Source organism: Saccostrea cucullata, unplaced genomic scaffold, assembly GCF_032062105.1.
Source record: "Saccostrea cucullata isolate Sc308-1 unplaced genomic scaffold, CSIRO_AGI_Scuc_v1 ctg209, whole genome shotgun sequence".
In the NCBI taxonomy this organism is placed as follows: domain Eukaryota; kingdom Metazoa; phylum Mollusca; class Bivalvia; order Ostreida; family Ostreidae; genus Saccostrea; species Saccostrea cuccullata.
Window position 1 is genome coordinate 230,617 of NW_026925659.1, and position 15,580 is coordinate 246,196.

The following is a 15,580-nucleotide window of genomic DNA, read 5'->3' on the forward strand; positions in this document are numbered from 1 at the left end:
AAAATAGTAATGATAATTAATTAATAATTACTTATATGTTTCAAAGAGAACAAAAAAATAAATAAATTTCAAAATATGAAAATACTGAATTTATTTTTGAGATTTTAGACAATTTATGAATTTAGAAATATAAAAGTATGAAATTCAAAGGTTCAAAGCAATAATAATAATAATTAAATTTTAAAAATGAAAATAATAATTACTTATATGTTAAAAGAGAACAGAAAGTAAATCAATGTCAAAATATGAAAATACTGAAACCTTGAAAGAAATAGTAAATTAAAAGAATATATCAATTTTCAAATATATAGATATTTTATTTCAAAGTAACCTTTTTATGGAATGCCATATACGACAGCCAACTGCTTACTGCCAACTGCTGAGGGTTCAGAGGGGTGGTCCGGACCTCTCTCTCTCTCTAGATCTATGCATGTACAACATATCTTATTTGTAAAAACAAAGAGATATAAATGTTAGATCTGCGTTTTCTACGTGGAGGGTCCAAGATCAGTTTTAGTTCGTTTAGTTTATACATTAACCCCAATCTAATTAAAATTAGATCTTTGATCCGCTCCAGTTAGTAGGCCCCTGGATTACACTTGTTGGTATACTGGTATTTATAAATTAATTAGATTGACATTAACCCATGACTGTACAAATTTTAAATGCCCCCACCCCACCCCACCCCCGACATATTTTATCATCTCCAAGCATAGGTATTTTATGTAATTTTACATTTCATTGCCAGTTGAATCTGTCGACTAAAAATTTCCATTGCCTCTCTGTTCAAACTAATTTCATCTTCACGCCAAATGTTTTTATTTGAATTCATTAAACCCCTACATCTTTCCAAAATATCACATTCTGAGAATTCCCATATTTCCTTCGTAGTGCGTTATTTATGTCAAAAACAGTAGAATTGTACTTTCCTGGATCCATGGTTCCACAAATCATTTGCCTAAACAGACTTCCAATAAATATTTTCTGAACCGAATCATTTCTTAACAGTTTTTCAGTAATGTTTTGGATTCCTAACACTATATCTGACAGAGAAGATGACTATATATCTTTTTCTCCCACTTGCAGAAACACTTTTAAACCAGTCTTAAACCATTAAAACCCAAAAATGTTTTTAAAATTGTATATTTATTATTTTTTCTAGAGTAGGGGTAGTATCAGGCAGTATTCATTCCCCACCAGATGGGTGCAGACCAGTGAATACTGTTTGGTGTTGTGTTAGGTTAGGTTAGGTTAGGTTAGAAACATAATTTTTTTTTTATGTTGCTAATTAAATTATAAATTCCTTTCTATGAAATTTTTTATAATGTTATTCAATTTTATGTCAATTTCTTTCATTTGGCTGTAATATGTTTATACATGAACAAAAGATTGACTAGGAATAATGATAAAGTATCTTTATTAAAATAAGTCTTTTTTAATTTTTTTTAATTTTCTTTTAATCGTTCGGTCATCTTTCGGTCCTTTGACTGTAATATTTTTCTAGCTGTTTCAAAATTCAAATCATGGCTCTACAATTAAGGAGGCCTCCACGTGGCTAGAGCTGGGAACATAAGGAAACTATGAATATTTTCCAGGTATTACTAGTTTAAAAGGTCTTTATTAATTTATCATTATTAATATTAGTATCAAAATAATCAAAATTCATATTTTCGTTATGTGTGTGCTAACGTCCTTAAAATAAAAATTTGTATTTAAAGCATATTACCATTTCATATCAATATTTTTTAAAATAAAAGATTATTTTATAAAATCATTTATTTTACAATTTGATAATGAAAGTCAAGAACAATTGAGCATAGTCAAGGTTCAGTGTATATATACACATGCCCTGCCAGAGGGGGGTTGGTCAGACTAGCTGAGAACAGGTGTTTGATCAAAAAGAAGTTTATTGTCAACTTGACCAAGTGTCAACAGCTGTGTATATATTGCATGTACACACACAGGGGTGCCTCTCTATCCCAGTACATAACAACACAGCTAGCTGATGTGTAAATAATATTCTCACCATATTCTCATAATACCCACTTTACAAGTGGTTGCATATGAGTAGTATAAACCGTCTGGATGGCCGGGTCAACTGAGTGCACTTTTTATGCAAATGAGGTCAAAAATGCTGGATTCTGATTGGCTGGGGGGATAGGCGGGTCAAGGGAGTGCAGATTGGGGGGTCTGGGGGGATAGCGGGTCAAGGGAGTGCAGATTGGGGGTCTGGGGGATAGCCGGGTCAAGGGAGTGCAGCCCCTGGGGGGATAGCCGGGTCAAGGGAGTGCAGCCCCTGTGGGGGATAGGCGGGTCAAGGGAGTGCAGATTAGGGGGTCTGTGGGGGATAGCCGGGTCAATTTAGTACATATAATCCCCCTAAATACCGGGGTGTGTTTACACTGTGTTTACATTATACTATATACGCTGCTACTACGATTCACAACGCTGCTACTACGATTTTGGCAGCGACTTTTATACCTGTTGCATCATCTGTAAGGGCCCTGTGCAAAAAATACGATAGACCTACGTTTTTTTTTATGCTGACTACACAGGTAAATACTTGGCAGCGATTCAAGTTTGTTTAGGGCCTTGTGCAAAAAATATGCTTACCTATGCATTGTGACGTCATAAACTTGGCAGCGACGTCATGTTAGTCCTTCACAAGCCGCGATGGCTGCTTATTTTGATACAATAACACAGACTTTCACAGCGCTTGAGAATTCATGTAATAACAGTATGGTCCTATGGGTTTCAGTACCAAAACTGATTTTCTACCGTTTTTCTTCCAAGAAAGTTCTGAACAGCTGAATCCTGGATCAGCCTAGATGTTATTTCACTGGATTATTTAATGAATAATACTCTACTGAGTTACCTGGTTACATGGTAAGTTTTAACAAACTTTTCTTTATACATTTTCTATGAAGGTCATCTTTGTATTTATTCATTATTACTGTGTTATATACCTTATGTTTAGAACATTCATACAAACACTGCCATTGTTTACCCTGAAATACACTAGGACACTTAAAGATCTTCAAAATGTTGATAAATCTTTTTTGCATGAGTTATGATCATATTGTCTCACATTCCTTTTATTGGATCAGTATTCTAAATATTCTTATGAGGAGACTCCTAGCATATCTTATAAAATACTGATACATGCTTTTAAAACAACTAAAGTGATATTCTCAGTTGTTATTTCTAATATTTCTATGAATCTTTAATCACAGTGACCAAAAGAAGGATATGGAGATAATCAATCAGATCATATTATGCCAATGAATCTTTTGTCTCAAATCTTTTTTAATGAAATATACAGAATCTTTTGCCTTATTTGTCACTCATATTTTTACATTCTGGTGCAACAGTGGCCCAATGAAAGTGGGAAAAACTCAGTCTGAGCATCTCTGTAAATCTATAAACATGTGTGCCCCCCTTTTTATAAACCTTCATGTATATACATGTATGTATTTTATTTAGTCAGTGATTTCAAACATCAACATGTAAAATATATATTGAGTACTTTAAAAGTGAATATGTATGATTTGTTCACCCTGAATATTCTGACATACTAATGGTGACATCAGTTAAAAGAGTAATTAGTTATGTAAAATTCAGTTTATATGAATGTAAATGAGGTATTTATTCTCAGTTCATGTAAGGTATAATTTGCATGTAACCCAGAGTGTATTTAATATTACTATGATGGGTCATTCTGTGATTGAATTTAAATCAGAAAAAATGTTTACTAAATTTTGGTAAAATACATATGGTATCTTTTACATTTCTGTCCTGTTTGTTTGTCAATTGTTGCTTTACTTCCTTTGTAAAATGAGGTTAATTTGTGTATCACTGAATATTGTATGCTTTTTTTCAGGATCAGCTAAGATGTTGTTTCACTGGATTATTTAATTGGGCATATAATTGGATAATTCTGGTAAGTTTGTCTTTGTTTTGTTTACATTTCCTATGAAGGTCATCTTTGCATTTAACATGATTATATGGTTTAATTTAATTACTGTGTAATTCTTATGTGATCTAATATCTCTAACATTCATATAAGCACAGTCTTATTTTGTCTAAAATATACTAAGGAAACTTCATATTGTTAATAAGTCCTTTTGCATAAATTATGATATAATGTCATAATTCATTATGTCTGTTACCCATGGAATTCAGACTTACTAAATTGTGATCTATAAGGAATGTAATAAAAGAAAAAGTAAGAATCTACAAAAGGTTTATCCTTGTTTTGATTCTAAATATGTGGTATATATGGCATACATATATTTTCATTTTCACTTTTGTTTCTTGGTAATGAGCTTTTCAAAAAATGTAGGACTACATGTTGTATATGCTAATATCTTTTTGTATGCTGTACTGACAGGTATTAAACAAAATTGAATATGCTGTTAAGAGAAAGTCTGTTAGTGTCTTAAAATTACACTGATAATCATTTTGTATTTGTGATATTAATACAGTAACTGTGCTTCTTTTGTTATCCAAAGATAACATGGTGAACTTATGATTTTCATGAACTTTTTGGCACTGTATTTAAACATGCAATGTTTCATGCAGTTCCTTGTCATATTAACAAAATGATTATATTTTCTACAGTCCTCAACCTGGAAGATATGTTTTATTCCTAACCATCTATAATCCATTCTCTATGAAGTTCAGCCTGTCTGCCCAAATTCCTTTGGAAATACATAGTTAGTCAACCAACATAGAAACAATCAAACTTGAAGGTAAAGTTCAATGAGATATCATTTTAATTTATTTAATTCTGTTTTATTTAAATGTTTATATTTTAAAATGGATAAAAAAAAAATGGATAAAAAACATCTGATAATGGAAATCAATATCATAAAGATAGTAAGTTTTTTAGTGTCTAAATAATTAATCTGATAATCATTTTATTAATACAGTAGTTGTGCTTGTTTATTATCTATAGATAATTTAATTCTGTTTGTATTCTTGTCTCTCATTGGTTGATTTCCAAAAAGGAACGCATAACATTTTGTATAATCTGGTTTGGTATGGGGACACACCCCCTTGACAACCAGCTGAATCATCTGTATCCATCAATCCCCTCATTTCCAGTCCTTGGGATTCATGAAAAATTCCAGATTTAATGAATGTACCTTTAACTTCAAACAGTTGCTCGATCTTACCTCATTAAACAAGCATCATGGCTGCTAGATCTATGTATTCCCCTCTTGCTTCCCATCACTTCCGTTACTATATTTTGCGCGGTAAATTTGAACTAATAAAAACAACACAATTTTACATCCCCAGTTGTTTAATTATTTTAAAATTAAATTATAAGGAACATGCTTTTTTATAATCCGCTTCGCGGATTATAAAGCGTAAACTGACCCAAACCATATTATACTCGATAATCTGGCCAAGAATTAGAGTCATTCCTTAAATAACATGATGAACTTTTCTCATCTGGAGTTAATGTTAAAAACAATTTTTTGAGATTAAAAACAAATATTTTCATGATCTTTTTTGGCATTGTACATGTTGTATTTAAACATGCAATGTTTCATGCAGTTCCTTGTCATATTAACAAAATGATTATATTTTCTACAGTCCTCAACCTGGAAGATATGTTTTATTCCTAACCATCTATAATCCATTCTCTATGAAGTTCAGCCTGTCTGCCCAAATTCCTTTGGAAATACATAGTTAGTCAACCAACATAGAAACAATCAAACTTGAAGGTAAAGTTTCAATGAGATATCATTTTAATTTATTTAATTCTGTTTTATTTAAATGTTTATATTTTAAAATGGATAAAAAATGGATAAAAAACATCTGATAATGGAAATCAATATCATAAAGATAGTAAGTTTTTTAGTGTCTAAATAATTAATCTGATAATCATTTTATTTATGATATTAATACAGTAGTTGTGCTTGTTTATTATCTATAGATAACATGATGAACTTTTCTCATCTGGAGTTAATGTTAAAAACAATTTTTTGAGATTAAAAACAAATATTTTCATGATCTTTTTTGGCATTGTACATGTTGTATTTAAACATGCATTGTTTCATGCAGTACTCTGTCATATCAACAAAATGGTAGTTAATTAAATCGGCACTTGGTAAAATCGGCACTTAGTTAAATCGGCACTTGGTAAAATCGGCACTTAGTGAAATCGGCACTTAGTTAAATCGGCACTTAGTTAAATCGGCACTTAAGAAGGTTGGCCTTTAAAGCAGTTGGAACAGTTATAAAAATTGCTATTTTGTATGAAATGTAAACTTTCTTTTCAAAAATACTCAACCAGGTATGTTTAGCAAATCGGGATCGGTATTCAAAATAATGTAATCAACAAATACTCGTGCCAGTGGAGACACACGTTTTTTCCCTTCATGTCTTTACCATTGGATTGTTGCCTAATTAATGGTAACTGTATATTATTTTAGTAATGTTCATAATAAAACATTAAATATACCATAGTACTTATCCCGCATCCGATGTTAAAAAATAAGAACAATAATGAGAATTTCTGGGGAAAAAATCAAGTTTTTAATAGTCAATATATTAATTACTCAAGTCAGGCATCTATTACACAATATTACTTACAAAAATATAGTTCTAATCCTAATCTAGTAAATTGTATTCTAAAGCAAAAATTGCACAAGTATCCAACAAATTTCATCTGAATGAGAATTTTTTTACTGGAGTATCGACACTCAACTTTTGAGTTCATTCGATCCATAAAGGGAAGAAGAGTTATTTATATACTGTTGATCTTGGCAACTTCAAAAATTAACAACTGCAATTATAAATGCTGTATAAAATAAAATATATTTATTCATTCTCAGACTTAAAAATTGTGACAAGGGTTTTTCACTGGACAGGAGGTCCATAGATGGCTGCACACTCTTTGAGCAATCGACTAGCACTGATCTCTCTTTCACAGTACTTGTTCCAAAATTTGAAAACTTTCCCCTGGACATGTCTGGATTGTTTTCTCTGGTAACGTTGCAGCTTTCCCTCAGTCACCAGCCTCAGTTGCAGGGGAATGTCCTTGGACTCTCTGTAGAGTTCTTGAATAAGGCTGTAAAAGGGCACTGGTCCTCTCACTGCCACGGCACTATTAAGGCGGTTATGCCAACCTTCTACATCATTGTTTGTCCTGATAGCTGTCATGAATATGCTCCAGGAGTCAATCTTGAATACCGTGCTGGTGATCCAAGTCCTGTAGACATAGTCCATGACAGGTACCAGGGCTCTTGGAGCTCGCGCATCCAGTTGATGGAAGGTGTCCTCAATGTGTTCTGGTGGAAGGAATGGCAATGCCAGAACTTGTGGCACAAAATGGTACACATCGTTCCTCTCATTGTAGGCTCTCTGAAAGGTGTACGTAAACATTCAGTTAACATTAATCATAATGTAATACATAAATCCAAATTGCCATGCAAAAGAATTATTCTATAGATCTAATCAGTGTCATAATTATTATTATTTAATAGTTAAGCTTTCCTATTTTTTTTCTTTGTTTACGAAAAATTGTAGAGATTCTAATCATCATTTGAGAAATAGACTTGAAAATAACTTGGATTAGCTTTATCTACTTATTTTATGTACCTGTAGACCATGTTCCTGGACTTTCCTGAAGACAGCCTGTGACCAATGAAAGGCACAGCCTTGAATGGCATGATGGGGGAAGCGTTTCTTCAGTGCTTGCCATAAACCAGCCTCAAAATCTGCCACGAAACCTCTCAAAGAAATATGCTCTGGCAGTTGATAGTCAATGAACCTCAGTACCTGATTGAAATAATGTATGAAACTACAATTACTACATTTAATACTTAACTAATGATTTTGAATAATCATATTTAACAATATGTATACATTTATATTTTTTTACATGTACTTTTAAATAAATGACTTACTTGGTAATAATCTTCTTTTTTCCTTCCAGACATGATGCAGAAAACAAGGGGTATTTGTTTCATGTGGTCACCAGATTTAACAAAAGCATGAATTGAAAACAACTGCTTCCAGGGGTTGTTAACCACACCAAATGTGCCGTCCATGTACCATGTCTTTGCCTTGCCTAACAACTGCAACTGTCTCTCAGTGTAAAAAATGATATGGCGATTGCCATCTACCCAGATACTGCGCTGCAGAAACCCTGGAGTTTTTGTTGAGAGGAAATTCAAATCTAACTTTAAACATAATAATAAATCATAAGTTAGTATAAATTTGTAAGTTTCATACAACAATTTTCATTATATACCTCTCAATGTGCTTCAAGGTTTTTTGAAATTCTTGGAAAAGTCTAATTAAAAGTAGAAATTTTTACCCCGTAAATGAATTTTAAATGAATTTTAAAATTACATATATCAAGAAATTGATGTTCATTTTAATCTAACCATAGATATCAATGTTTATTTACATGATATGAAAAAAGAAGTGATTGATGGAGCTTTGCAATGACAGGAGAATCATTTTAAACTTTGCATGGTAAAACGATAGACATAAATAAAAGAAATTAAGGTCATACGCAAGGTACTTTACCTACTGATAATTTTTCAAGATATATTAGATACATTTAAACTTATAATATCATTACATGTTCTTAGATAAAAAGTCAGCATGCGTTACCAGGGGTTTTGAAAGCTATCAAATTTGGAAAATTTTTGCATTATTCAAAGAAAAATTTACAAAAATTACGAAACATAAATTCCAGAAATTTTTCCATCAAAATTTGTTTTAGGAGAGGTGTACAAATCCACATATATACATTAAAAGTATTGCACACAGGTCTTTCATAAAGTGGAACTCTTCTATTCCAGGGAAGAACCCAATAAAATTCAAACTACGTTGTGTATGACCTTAAAATACATTATATGTATAAAAATTGTGGAATTTCTTAAAAAGCCTGGATACCTACGATTTTTATTTTTAAGATATGTTAATTGATCAAATTTGAATTGGAAAATGCATAGCAGGTGTTTTTATTCGCTATTCCTGAAAATATATTTGAAATTTACTAATTTTCTCTATATAATATGATTAAATTGCGAGATGAAGTTTGAAGAATTATTATGTGTAAAAACACGTTACTTTGAAAATTCAGAGACATTTTTGTAAGCATTTTCAATTAGTCAATGCTTGATTTTCAGAACCTGAGGATCGGGGTACCTTAAAAAGGTTTTCAAATATTATATATAGAGAAAAAATAAAATTATCTTCACTTTTAGCACAAATCTGTACACTATTGTACCAGTGACCTGGTTTTAAGAAAATAAAGAGATGGAATTAACAACTCAAGCACAATAAATAAATATATAAACAGCAGTAAGCTTCATATAAATCTACATGAGGTCGCATAATTAGGTTGTAAAAATTTATATCATGGAGATGCAACACACCTGGTATATGACCATAGATGATTATTACTTAATACAGAAAATTGAAATTAGTTGGGAAAAAATATCTGGCAATTGAAATATTACCGTTATGTATGGTTTATTACAAAAAATTCAGATTTAAGTTATTAAAAATGTCGAACGGCGCAATAATCATAATCTCAATTTTCTTTGTACTTGTAAAATTTATCCTTAAGTCTCCTGATAATCATTATACATTATAAATATATATATATATATATATATATATATCTAAGAGTTCAATTCTAATTATAAATAAATTAAATCTGTACCAACAACAATTATGAATATTACGGACTTGTTCAGGAAAGGACTCTCATACATGTATTTTGAAAACTGAAATATAACGAAGCTGTAAACAAAACGAATCTCTAAATAAAACTGTGGTAATTGCCTATTGTCTTGTCCATTCTTTTCTTTCTTTTTATTTTTTACGTGAATTAAATATTTTTTCATCGAAGTTTTTTTTTCATTTTTCACCCGTAATTTTTAGTTTTCTACGTATATTTGGTTAATAAAATAAATGTAGATCTATTTCATTTTGAACCATTGTTTGAACTAGTTTCCTCCATAAATTTTGAATTTTTTAATTAAAATTTGGATTATGATAATTGTCATCACAAATTTTCGTGGGGGACAATAGAGCAAATTAATCTGTGCATTTTAATGTTAGACCACATCGTAAATGTGTTTTATAAAAATTATTTTTACATACCTGTCATTGTTGATATATTCTTGGCGATGTAGAAACAAGTGATATGTTGAATTTAAAACCATCAAATATACCCTCCTCATTTTCTGACACCTCACCCTATACCTTGTGTACTGGTAAAAGTGACACCTGAACTTGCTTGTTGCTGGAATTTCTTCATCCTCCTCAGTCTTCATACTGTGACACCTATCCCTATATCTCGTGTACTAGGGATACACAAGTTTACCGTCGTACGTAGCCCCTTTGACAATTTTATTACTTTGACAATTACGCGAATGTCAATTACTTAATTTATTAATATTTTATTGATAAGTTTCTATGTAAACAATTTTATTCTATTCATCACAATTGTCACAAAAACGAAATAATTGGCAATTATGCATCAAATGTAAAATAAATAATAATAAGTGCCGAATTCACCAGATTCTGATGCCGAATTTACCAGGTGCCGAATTCACTAGGTGCCGATTTGACTTTTTTATCAAGTGCCGATTTTACCAGGTGCCGATTTAACTTGTACCCGTCTTCCCGAAGCCCGACGGTCAGGGATTTTGATTTTTGGCGATTTCTCTTTTCAAGGTGCACAGAAACTATTCAAACTTTTCAGGCACATTTTCTAGGTTTAAATGAATTCATTAATACGTAAAAACTTTGACAAATTTGTGTGTTTATTACTAAATCAGATGTACCTCGCACATAACCTCGGACGTCAACGGTGATCTTCCATCTTGCTGATTCAGTCATGTGATCTTATTTGAATTTCATTCAAATATTATACTTTTTAAATCCCAGTTACTTTGATGCACGCCCAACACTGTGTTCTTACTTTCAAAGAATACTAACATTTGGTTGTAATTAACACGAGGAATTACACAAATAAAGAAACCTTTACTAAGAACTTTAGGCAGAGCGAAATATGAAATGAGTGACAAGGCACTTTCCGGCGGAGAAATGTAGCGATCTGATGCGTATTCCTCCACCTATCACATCCGAGGTTTGAATGGAGCGTAGCGGAGTCAGCCGAGGATTGCCGATTGCCTGCCAGGGGTAAACAAGAAACATATATTGACGCAAGCGTCAAAAATCGGCCGCAAACCAATTAATTGTTCCTTTAATTTTATGAAGCAACTAAAGACTGAAATGGTGATCTGTTTTTAAAATATCTTATATTTATCTGTTAATATATATCCTCGTGACATTAAACGCTTGTGCACGACATTGCATGATTTTCTTAATTATATGTTCAGTATTACATGTATATATAAGCAAAGTACCCCTGGTCCTCTGAGTCAACAAACCGTGGGCCTGTATAATTAAGAGGCATTTACATTAAAAGTTTAAAACTAAAGTTTAATGTAATCTACAACTAGATATGCAGTGTAGTTTTAATTTAATAAAAACGCAACAAATATAAGGGGCTCCTTGCTCTCTCTTAGAGGAAAAAACTAAACTCCCTCTAGATCCGCCACTACATTTCTTCTCTTTCAGTTTCTTTGAGTTGTAGCGGGAAAATTCTTGGCACATTGTAAATCGCGCATTATCCTCGTCTGCTATGGCCAAATCTTGTAATATTCTGTAGCTCGCTAGGTCTTTTGATGAATTAACATTAAACCATATTTTTGAAAATTTTTATATATGTACACGTGAACACGTCATTTTAAAATAAATACATACGACAAATCCTGTTTAAATAGAGAAAGTAAAATTGTGCAATATACATTATACATAATATACATAAATATACATAACGCGGTCTTTGCTTTAGACTATGCCCAACACATGTCCTAATTTTCTCCGCACCTCAAACATGTTAGACTGGTACCCTGACATTGGTTAACGGGCGCAAGCGCCCTAAAAAACCAAACTTGTAATTCCTAGCGGCAGCGACTGGAATCAAGGGCAGAGAACCAGTGCTACATGTCTAAGTTTCTCAATCAGGATTGGATGAAATATTTACCTCATTCTCTAAAAAAAAATTAATTTTATGTTTATTGTGCATTCTTGTTAAACATTTAGACACTCTTTTTAATATATTATTATATTAATGTTAGATATTTTTATTTAGATTGTTTTAATTCCGCAGAAACGCACAGCGACTTCAAACTTTCATATCATACCGTACAAGAAACATATATTGACGCGAGCGTCAAAAATCGGCCGCAAACCAGTTAATTGTTCCTTTTATGAAGCAACTAAAGACTGAAATGGTGATCTGTTTTTAAAATATCTTATATTTATATGTTAATATATATCCTCGTGACATGAAACGCTTGTGCACGACATTGCATGATTTTCTTAATTACATGTATAATGCTAGTTCAGAATTACATGTATATGCAAAGTACCCTTGGTCCTCTGCGTCAACAAACCGTGGGCCTGTATAATTAAGAGGCATTTACATTAAAAGTTTAAAACTAAAGTTTAATGTAATCTACAACTACATATGAAATGTAGTTTTAATTTTATAAAAACGCAGCAAATATGTGGGGCTCCTTGCTCTCTCTTACAGGAAAAAAACTAAACTCCTATCATGTTGTAAATTTTGAATTTACTAGGGGGAGGTAAATGCAAAATTTACAACATGATAAAGTTATCATGTTGTAAATTTTGCATTTAAATTCAAAATTTACAACATGATACTCCCTCTAGATCCGCCAATACATTTCTACTCTTTCAGGAAAATTCTTGGCACATTGTAAAACGCGCAAATTTTGTAATATTCTGTAGCCTGCTAGGTCTTTTGATGAACTAACATTTAACCATATTTTTTGAAAATGTTAATATATGTACGTGTGTACACGTCATTTTAAAATAAATACGTTCAACAAATCCTGTTTAAATAGAGAAAGTAAACTTGTGCAATGTACATAACGCGGTCTGTGCTTTAGACTATGCCCAACACATGTCCTAATTTTCTCCGCACATCAAACATGTCAAAGTTTCTCAATCAGGATTGGATGAAATATTTACCTTATTCTTTATAAAAAAAAATAATTTTGTGTTTATTGTGAGTTCATGTTAAACATTTAGATAGACTGGTACCCTGACATTGGTTAACGGGCGCGCCCTAAAAAACTTGTAATTCCTAGCGGCAGCGACTGGAATCAAGGGCAGAGAACCAGTGCTAACATTTAGACGCTCTTTTTAATATATACTATTATATTAATGTTAAATATTTTTTATCTAAATTGTTTGAACTCCGCAGAAACGCACAGCGACTTCAAACTTTCATATCATATAACCGACCGCCTCCTGGCGGCCGGTAATAACCGACCGCCTCCTGGCGGCCGGTAATAATCTAGTACTCTATTATAAATGTGAAAACTAAACACGTACGGATACTGATGTTTTCGTAGAATCGTGATTAAAAACAAAAAAATGAAGGATTTTTATTTTAATCAAAGGAAAACCTCATTTACGTGCCAAATAATTGGTATACACAAAAACACCATATATTTTCTTTCTTTTCCTTTGCCATATCATGTTCACAGGCTCTTCGACGTTCACATGGTTCTATCTCGGAGTCCCCCTTTTTTATTTACTTATTTCTTTTCTTCTAAATTTGAATTAACTTTTTGATGATTGATTTTAAATTTACTCTAAATTCTACTTATCGTAGGAAAACCCACAGGTGCTTGAGGACAGGAACCCCCCCCCCCCCCCCCTTCGATATAGACCCCTGGGCTTTTTCGATTTTTTTCTTATAAAAAATCTTTCATTGCCATATTTGTAAAAAGATCTATACCAGCAAATCGAAAAATTACCTAAAACAAACGTTCTATTAAATCTACCCTACATTCTCTATATAAAAATCAACAAGGTTGCCAACTCCGTAAAAAGCTTAATGAACGGAAGTAATGAGGAGAGGACTAATTCCCGATGTTCCCCATATACCCAAATATGCGTGTAAAATATCAACAATGGATATATTCTTGTGTTTTTGTACGAATTCTTCATAATAATTTTATTTTCAAACGTTTTGTAGATTTACACAAATATTTAAGGAAAAGAAGATATTTTGATAAATTGCATTTTTAAAAGGGCATAACTCTCACATGCAAATCAGGTATTTGAATAATAATTAGAGACATTTCATTTGCAAAGCGGGTTAGAACTCTATTCTCCCAATACATTTGAAAGACATTTTTTAAAGTGTATATCAACCAAATTTCTTCAAATGTTTACTTCAAAACAGTGTCTCAGACTTTCTGCAGAACTGTGTATTTTGGTAAAAAGTCGTCTCCTCGTCACTTCCCTTCACTAAGCAAAAACGCTAACTGTAGCCTGACTTCCTTTCGAAAACTTGGTCATAACGACTGTTAAAGTGCCTTAACCTTCATGAGAGTTGGTGGTTAATGAAAAGAATATTCAATCTACAATATGAGTTTTTGATTTTAGGGCTTTGTTTAGATTTATGAGACGATTCAACCAAAATTCTCGGCAGTGCCTCTCGGTTTGCAGACGAAGTTGGCAACCTTGTTAATTTATATATAGAGAGGGTAGATATTTTTATAAAATGTAAGTTTAAGCAAATTTTCTGAATTGATAGGATAGATTATATCACAAATATGTCATCCATATATAATTTATGTGAAAAAAGTCTAACAGGCCCGGGGGTCTGTATTGAGGGGAGGGGGGGGGGTTTCCTGTCCTCAAGCACCTGTGGGAAAACCTACAAAATGACAAAAACATGATCAGATTAATTACCAGTAATTATTTTAAGGACCATGGTTTGTCTCCAATTACAACTTAATTCGAATTAAATTTTGACGCATGCGTAAGGCCAGAATTAAGTCACAGGACACGTGTTGGTGGTTATATATGGGTTTTTAAATTTGTGCTATATATGGTTCAAAAATTGAGGAAAAATATGTTAATCACTAAAATCAATGAATACCTACAGCCTCTACATGATCACCGTGTACAGGGGCACATGTGGGGTTTCGGTTAAGTAGATATGGGGTTTCAACTCCGGTGATTTTTTGCATTTGGAAAATATATTTGTAAAAATCCTTTGCTAATGAATTCTTTGGGGCCAAATGACATGCGCACGGGTTGTAATATTAACTTCCAATTTAGTGCAATAGGCTGGTTGAAAGCATTACGGAATGTGCAAACACTTCTGGACAGTTCAGTCGACTGGGAAAAGTTGTGGTGTCGCTGATATTCTTTGCTCTATAATTTTCAAAAGCGGACCTTTAAAGCTCATTTTAAGGATGATAAAATAAAGATTGATATAAAAACAATCCATGAAAACTTTTCTCACCTTTAACAGTCTCTATTTCTGTAAGAAATACAAACTTTTGTGGCCAAATTCTACTGTGCCTAACGGGGCTGTAGAAGAAAAATTTTAATTCGCATAAGTTTACTTCGCATTAGCTGTCGTGTGAACGCAATTTATGCCCTGTTCACACGGAGAGTTTAATTCGAATTAAACGAAAAGTTA

The 15,580-nt window shown here is 32.3% G+C and overlaps 1 protein-coding gene and 1 long non-coding RNA gene across 4 annotated transcripts; one reads left to right on the top strand and one right to left on the bottom strand.

Moving 5' to 3' along the window:
- The first annotated feature begins 2,427 nt into the window (after positions 1 to 2,427).
- Positions 2,428 to 5,727, top strand: LOC134269527 (uncharacterized). Of its 3 annotated transcripts, XR_009992592.1 has the most exons (4): positions 2,428 to 2,886; positions 3,881 to 3,940; positions 4,621 to 4,751; positions 5,602 to 5,727. It is a non-coding gene; the product is annotated as an uncharacterized LOC134269527 (long non-coding RNA). The 3 variants fall into 3 exon arrangements; XR_009992593.1 differs by lacking the exon at positions 2,428 to 2,886 and having other exon boundaries at positions 3,845 to 3,940; XR_009992594.1 differs by lacking the exons at positions 2,428 to 2,886; positions 3,881 to 3,940 and adding an exon at positions 4,325 to 4,390.
- A 1,143-nt stretch (positions 5,728 to 6,870) lies between these two features.
- Positions 6,871 to 10,310, bottom strand: LOC134269524 (uncharacterized). The gene is made up of 4 exons (XM_062751728.1): positions 10,233 to 10,310; positions 7,920 to 8,195; positions 7,612 to 7,791; positions 6,871 to 7,374 (listed from the first exon to the last, which is right to left on the bottom strand). Exons 1-4 carry the CDS (start codon positions 10,308 to 10,310, stop codon positions 6,871 to 6,873), a joined length of 1,038 nt encoding a protein of 345 aa, XP_062607712.1.
- Positions 10,311 to 15,580: the final 5,270 nt, after the last annotated feature.

Bases quoted from the DNA above. Each gene is read 5' to 3' on its own strand.
- LOC134269524 (XM_062751728.1), bottom strand. From the start codon at position 10,310: ATGAAGACTGAGGAGGATGAAGAAATTCCAGCAACAAGCAAGTTCAGG. The intron at 8,196-10,232 runs GTGAGGTGTCAG...TTATGTTTAAAG, and splicing joins ACCAGTACACAAGGTATAGG to TTAGATTTGAATTTCCTCTC. The intron at 7,792-7,919 runs GTAAGTCATTTA...TATTTCAATCAG, and splicing joins AAAAAGAAGATTATTACCAA to GTACTGAGGTTCATTGACTA.